This window comes from Haplochromis burtoni, unplaced genomic scaffold (assembly GCF_018398535.1).
Source record: "Haplochromis burtoni strain Fernald_Lab_line unplaced genomic scaffold, NCSU_Asbu1 Contig_150, whole genome shotgun sequence".
NCBI lineage: Eukaryota > Metazoa > Chordata > Actinopteri > Cichliformes > Cichlidae > Haplochromis > Haplochromis burtoni.
In genome coordinates, this window is record NW_024582511.1 from 1,225,225 (window position 1) to 1,232,849 (window position 7,625).

The 7,625-nt window shown below is 39.9% G+C and overlaps 1 protein-coding gene across 1 annotated transcript; it reads right to left on the reverse strand.

Annotated features, from left to right (window-relative positions):
• Positions 1 to 6,198: 6,198 nt before the first annotated feature.
• zgc:113274 (uncharacterized protein LOC552925 homolog) lies at positions 6,199 to 7,150 on the reverse strand. Its single transcript, XM_042224784.1, has 2 exons — positions 6,433 to 7,150; positions 6,199 to 6,344 (listed from the first exon to the last, which is right to left on the reverse strand). The coding sequence occupies exons 1-2, from the start codon at positions 6,806 to 6,808 to the stop codon at positions 6,199 to 6,201; spliced, it is 522 nt and encodes a 173-aa protein (XP_042080718.1). The 5' UTR covers positions 6,809 to 7,150.
• Between the last annotated feature and the right edge of the window lie 475 nt (positions 7,151 to 7,625).

Consider the following 7,625-nt stretch of genomic DNA (forward strand, 5'->3'; position numbering starts at 1 on the left):
GGGGTTGCAGGGGGAGGTGTTTTGTAAACTATTGTTTGAAGTTTGTCAATAAAAGGCGGCGAGAGGAGGCCACCAGTGTGGTCATTTCAACGTGCTGGTCACAGATGGAAGGCCTCCCGTGCGCAAGAAATCGATAAACGTTGTTGCCTTGCTTTTCTTTCATGGGAATAAGTTCTGGATACAGCGGGGTCTGAGTTTAGACCCAACAAAAAGTATGAAAGAAGGAGAAAAAAACAGGACTCAGGCTTATTTCTAGTAGTTAGGCACTTTATAATTCTCAAACCTGACAAGTCTTCAAACATCTTTGTGGCCTATTATCAGTTACTTTGTCGTTTACTGTATTGACAACTACCCACAAAAAGATGTACAAAATGTGTTAAAATGTGAGGAGAAAGGGTCTCGTGTGAACAGCTGGAAATAAGAACATACAATAAAAGAAGGCAGCCTGCTGAGGCACTGCTGGCACACTGTTTATTTGATTTCAATTATTTTTTTAAAATTACAGCCCCGGGAGTTTTCTGTCAGCACGGCCACGCCGCTGTCACATTCTTCGTGTGACTTATTTGAAATTTTGAAAAATGACAGCGTCCTTCTTTCTATGTCAAAAAGGCACATTGTGATACAAACGGTGGCCACTCTGATTCCTACATCATGTACAGAAACACTAAAGTACTACAGACTGTTTTTAATAGATAGATAGATAGATAGATAGATAGATAGATAGATAGATAGATAGATAGATAGATAGAGTGGAGTGATATGGAGATGCCAAATCTGTGCTCCAGGCTAAATGCACTCCGCCTGCTGAAGTGCACAAAGAAACACATTTAAACTTCACATTTCCATTTCCATTAGCCGGCACTCTCATCCGCAGCGAGCGCACTGAATTCCCTCTTCATTTTTACATTTGATGGAAGAAAATGTCATCACACCGACAAGTAAAAATCTCTTCATCCAAACATTTTCTGCTGTGTTGCATTCAGTAGAGTGTCAGAAAGCTGTTAACATGTTAATATGTGATCAGTGGGAGGTCTCAGCTCCTAATCCAAGTGTGAAAGACTGTATATTGTTAAAAGTTGGGTTTGGCCATGATGTTTGAATTTTGTGAGTGTTGTGATTTTTCTGTAAGAACAAGAGAAATAAGCAAAGCTGAAAACGATTAACGGCTTTTGGTGCTGAAACTCTGCCTGCAGATAAATACGCCGCTCCTGGATATGGTCGAATTAATAAAATACTGCAAAATAAATTGAAGATGACTATAAAATGACAACCATGACATCAAGCATGCCAAAAATTGCTTCTCCATTTGGAAACACTTTTTCAAATATTTTTTCCTGTAATTTGATAAGAAGCCTTTTCTGTGACCTTACAATTAAAATATTAATTCTTTTTTATATTAATTAATCCTTTTAAATTCATATACTCATTCTAGAATGAAATGAAATAGAATTCACGATTACGTTACATCCTAATGGATAAATCTGGTGTGTTCAGGTAGAAATAGGTGGAGACAGCAGCAGGTTAAATCCGTCATATCTTTAATAGTAAAAACAACAACATCTGATTTTTGCATAAATTGTGATAGAAAAAAAAGAAGGAAGGTCAAAGTGAAAGTAAACAGAGGAATTAGCTGCCAGGAACAGAACATTTTGGGAACAGCATTAGGGAAACTCCATCAGTGGAAAATTGCAAGCTGATTTTGCAAACCTGCAGGGAGCTTCTTCTCCTTTTTTTCCACTCTTACAAGCTGCTGTTGTGCAAATCTGATTCTCCTGGTGTTTCTACTCTGGATGCAGAGACGTAAGTTCAGCATGAACGAACAACAGGTGGTGCTACGGGTAAATACACCAGGTTAAAAAAAATCGATTATTTAAGACTATTTTTAATGCGACTGTACACGTTTTGCCTCAGATGTTAATAACATTTTCATTAGCTGCTCCATTAATTTTTCATCTATGCGTACAGTTATGTTCAAAATAAGAGATCTGGACACCTGCTGACCAATCAATCCCTCAGAAAATCAGTGCACTATTCCTGGAACATCCCCGGAGTCAATGCATGGATAGTATGAGGGTCTACAGTATAAGCATTATCCTAAAACAGAGCAGCCATGTTCTTGTGACATACCCTATACAATTTTTTTTTTATGTATTTCTGTATTTATTTACTAGCTGTTATGATATGATCCTGTCTTCCTTCACTCACTATGTGTTAATAGGCTTCTCTGCATTGAATCATACTTGTTATTAATCTCTTGCTTTCTTTCACAGCATGTCTTTTATCCTGTCTTCCTTCCCTCACCCCAACCAGTCGCAGCAGATAGCCCCGCCCCTTCCTGAGCCTGGTTCTGCTGGAGGTTTCTTCCTGTTAAAAGGGAGTTTTTCCTTCCTACTGTTGCCAAAGTGCTTGCTCATAGGGGGTCATTTGTATTATTGTAGAGTCTGCTTTACAATATAAAGCCCCTTGAGGTGACTGTTGTTGATATTTGGAGGTGTGCAAATAAAATGTCACGGACCTGGCTCTGGGGACTCGGGGTCCGTGGGCAGTGGGGACTATGACTGTTGTTATTATTATTATTGTCATTATTATTATCATTTGGTGTGTCGTCTGCACTGCCTCCTATCTCATCCGTATGTAGGCAGGTGTGTGTGTGTGTGTGTGTTGCTGTTTTCTGTGGCCATGTTACAGGCACCTTCAGGCCTGAGGGGCGTGGCCTGGCTTGAGAACTGGCCACACACCTGCTCCTCATCTGGGCTCGTCAGGGGAGCTATTTAGAAGAGCGATGGAGCTTCCACCGACGCTGGATTATTGTGTTTGACTTCACGGTAGTCTTCTAGCATAGTCAGAAAGTGTGAGTGTATGCCTGCTGGGTTAAAGTGTGTAACGGCTGCCTCTATTGTTTTCCCTCAGGAGGAATGTGGGACGAGAAGGAGCAGTGAGCACGGGGAGTGCAGGGACACTGGAGCAGAGAGCACTACACTGGGACTTTTCTGGGAAGAAGACACAACACGGGAGTCTGGGAAACTTTGGAATTTATTGTTGCTTACTTCACCTGTAAAAAAACACTGTTGCACTGAAGAGTCCGGCGTTTGGATCCTGTTTCCCCTCCTCCCCACGGCCTGCCATCCAGACCGTGACATAAAATTGAATTGAGTTATTCTATTCCACAGATCACTAACAATGGTGACCGTGGATTTTAGTTGCTTCCATCTGTGCCATGTGTGCTGTATGTCAAAATGTCTTCAAGGGGTGTGTTTATGTAGTTTCCTGTAGTTTGTTTGATCTGATTCAATTGATGAGTTTGCACATTTGTAGATCTTTCCTGTTTTTTGTTGGTAAACAAACAGCTACAGTATGAATTTTGCTTTGCACTGGACTGAAACAATCTCCAAAGGATCTCGACGTGGTTGTTTTGGTCCATGTGCGAGTGCGATTATCGTGTTCACACCAAATAAACAAACCACACCAAGAGGGAAAACCAACCAGAGTCTGATTTAAACATGCTAAACAGCAGAAATGTGAAAACACTGTTTTGATGAAAAACACATCTCACCAGGAGATGTAAACATATATGAAACTGTCTAATTAGTTGGTGTTTCTTTTCCTCTTTAAATTGGACTGGTTACTACATTTAGAGAGGGATCCTAATCTTACAGCTTAAACTTCCAAACAAGCGCTTCTTCTGCTTCAGTGCTCTTTAAAGACCCACAACACTTTTGGGATTCACGGGAACCTTGTTATCCAGTCTCGCTTTGGACCATTCACATGCTTTTTGTCCAAACAGAAGGAAAAGTTCAGCTTCTCCCATGTGTTGATGATTTACATTTGATTTATTTCTTTTGGTCCGATGCTGCCAGCACCAACCATTTCATGTGAGGATGCTCATACCTAGATTTGGAAACTTTGGGTTGATTATAAAACTGATAACAACAGCATCCTCTTACCCCACTGATCATGTTAGGGGATGAGCAGCCAGGAATGATTAACTTGCTTTGTAGCACCGGCCTCGGGATCATCCCCTGCACTTGAGACGGTGTCCACAGTGAAAGTCCATTTCTCAACCACAGACCGTTTCAGCTCGCAGAGCTAAATGCAGCGCGAGTGGGCTGTCTAAACTGTGTCCAGGGTCAGGTTACTCATATCAACTGGAACTTTTCTTTTCAGTTACTGAAATGTTTCATCTTTAAAGTTTGTTCAGAACAGACAAACGCTGTCAGCGTTTCTCCACCTTTTTGTTTTCGGTGTATTAACTTTCCAACCCCGCAGCCTTCTTCTCACTGTCTGTGGTTAACGAGCTGCCTTTTCTTGTTGATAGATGACGGGCTAATTAACACGCAGGTGTGACAGGAGACTCAGGTGCTCCCATCAATATGACAACACCATCACTGCTGAGCCATGAAGACAACCCTGGATTGTATTTTAAGAAAAAGTTGTTTTTTAATGTATATACATTTATATATATATCATATTTGTGCAAAACACATTTTATTCTGATACTGCCCTTTAATTAATTTATTGCTAATTTGCCAGTCATTTACTGTTTTTACATTCTATTGATGTGATTGGTTTATCTTTAGTTTCTCCTGTCATTGTAATTAAAAGGCTCAACTGTATGATTGTTGTGCATGCATACACATTTACAATGACATACAAATGTGAAAAAATCAACCCGACTGTGAGGACCGACCCTAATTAAAGTTGTAGCTGTCAGATAATTAATTTATTGATAACAAGAGGCATGACTAATTTGTTTAGAGATCAGCTGTCAATCATGACCCATACAGCAAACAGCACATGGTAACGTCAGTATTAATGTGACAGAATTCACACATACTAACCTAACATAAGCTTTAGCATTTTTTTTTTAGCTGTGTTTTGATTTTTTTTTTCTCCTCTCATGTACTTTCTGCCAACAATCAGGGGATGGGATCTCTGACCATTACTGTAACCAGCAACTGGTGGGAAAGCTAGATATTTTAGTGCCACTTTTGGGGAGCTGTCATGTCTTTCATCTTTATTTTACTTCAGTCCAGGGAAAGAATAGGCATGTATACCCAACAGACAGACCCAGTGGTGCCCAAAGTTACATACTTAGACCTGCATCTCTCATCTCGTCTCTAACTACATGACTTGTTTTGCTGTATCTTATGAAAAAGTCAGTAACAAATGAAGTGTATAATTTTAAGTCAGCTGTGACTAATTACTTGCAGCACATATACAGTTGAATTTCATGCTTCACAGATGAGACTCAATTTGGCAAAAATAGACGTAGTATGTATAAAGTGCAGCAGGAATAAGGGGTCAGACAGTCGCGATACCTTCATGAGTCAATTTACCTTTTAAATCTTCATATTTGTTCCAATTAATGATTGGTCCTAACGTGTGTGCTAACTGTTGGTTAGCAAACTAACAGGGTAATGAGAACAGAGGGATCTGAAATTATTCGCTCATTCGACAAACTCAACTCCCTACAAGGAAATTCTACATAAACGACTCTGCAGTGAGGATATTGTTAAAAAATTAATAATTTTAACGAGAGTGTGGTAATTCTGTCATTACTGAGGCACAATTAAAGATTATTAGCCATCTTTGTAATGTTTAGAAATTATTATTGATATTAATAAATACAGTAATGTTGGTGCTTTGGAATGCGTGTGAGGCTACAGTGTTAGGTGTTTTGTTTTTTCGGCACAATAAAATGTGATACTCACTACATCTTCTACTATAAGAGGTGTGTTCAAAAAGTTCCAGGACTTAAAAACTCTTTACCTGAGTTATGCTCATCTCGTCTCAAAATCACATTGATCTGGATGGATGGATTCCAGAGCAGCTGCTATGTTTTACATCATTCTCTCCCGTATGGATTTCACCAAACATCCCACACTTTAGCAAACTCCTCTTTTGAAACTGGCTCCATCTTTGAAGGAAGGATCTTGACCGGTGATGAAAGCTGGATCTCAGGTTGTGACTGACTATTTTTCAAGTTTTCAGTTGTTAGGTGAGAGGCACGACCAAAGCATCACCACCACTTCTTTAATATTTAATCGAATCAATTGAGGAGATTACGAATGCTATAGATCAGAAACAGTATGCAGCTAGAGTATTTCTGGATCTCAAGAAAGCATTTGACACAATCAATCATGACATATTAATTAATAAACTGGAAAAAGCGAATGTAATGGTGGCTCCTGGATTCTGTTACCTGTCGATCACTTTAGCCAGATTGTCAAAGAACTCCCCAACTGTAGTCTTATTGAAGGCTGTAGCTCTTCCCAAAGATGTTGCCTCAGGCATACGGCAAGAGAGATGGTGGCGTGCCAAAAAATTCTTGAACCATTCTTTACCTAAAAAATGTAATGGTAAAGTAGTAAACTACACAAAATACATTAGTCTGTGCCAACCTACTGAAATGTTGTTTCTTGCACTTCCTACCGGCTAAACCTTTCTCTGTCCAGTTGCTGGGAGTAGGAATGTTGTTTCTGCCTGCCAATTCTAATGCCAGTTCACGGCATTTCTTTGGGGAAATGCCATGGAACTGCTCTGCAAGCTTCTTGATATGCTCTGCTAGCTCCTTCTCCACCTCCTCAGAGAAGACTCTCTTTGCTGAAGCTGTTCCACTATAGCCAACCGATTTGACCTCCTGTGTGTCCCTCTTTTTAATATATCTCCTGAGTGTTGACCTGTCAATTTGTCTTTCTTTAGCCACTGATCTTATGGACTTTCCTCCCTTGACTTCACTCGCTGCCCTTTCAATCTCCTCCAGGGGTGTTGAGCCCCAGCTGGTCTTCCGTCTGTAGGTCCTTGGCATGATATCTTTTCTATAATAGTTAACATATGACAAATACAACAAAAGGGTTCAGTATACTGAACTAAAATACTATTTAATAAGTCAGAGCCTTAAATAAATTTCAGTGCCTTATGGTGGGGTAGGTTGAACCATTGGATCAATTTACCCCATAGCCTTTGGCTCACTTTGCCCCATAGCCACCATTTTGAAAAAAACGGGCTAGCTTAGCAATTTAGGCTAATCTTTAGAAAACTTCTTCAGATGATATTATATTTTAGAAACCCACCAACATGTATAATATATCATTTTAGACACAGATACATTTGTTTTAATATTACAGTCAATTTACCTGATATGCAGAAATTTTACTTTGACAATGTCATGATCCTGGGTCTGTTGACCCAGCGTTTTGTGTTTAGTTATGTAGCCTTCAGGTTTCCTAAGTTTATCGTTATCATGCCTAGTTGTTTCCAGTTATTTTCCCCCTCGTGTTTCCACTTTGTTAAGTCTCCCCTGCTTTCCATGTATTTCATGTCTGTGGCTTATGTTGTCAGTTCAGGTTGTCATGTTTATATCTCACTGTGTTTCCTGTCTTATTGTGAAGAGGTCTGGTGTGTCTGTGTTCATCGTGTTCAGTTTTACTCTCCCAGTGTCACGTCGTTATGTTCATGTGTGTCTGCTGGTTCCCCATGTGTTGCCACTTTCCTGATTATCCTCCTGTGTCTATTTAGTCCGTGTGCCTTCAGTCATTCGTTGTCAGGTCGTCTGTTGTATTTCACCCATTGTACTGCCCATCCATGTCTCATTTCCAGGTACCCATGTCAGTTCGTTTATGGTT

Coding starts and splice junctions, on each gene's coding strand:
- zgc:113274 (XM_042224784.1), bottom strand. CDS start 6,808: ATGCCAAGGACCTACAGACGGAAGACCAGCTGGGGCTCAACACCCCTG. Junction 6,345..6,432: donor GACAGAGAAAGGTTTAGCCG/GTAGGAAGTGCA, acceptor TACATTTTTTAG/GTAAAGAATGGTTCAAGAAT.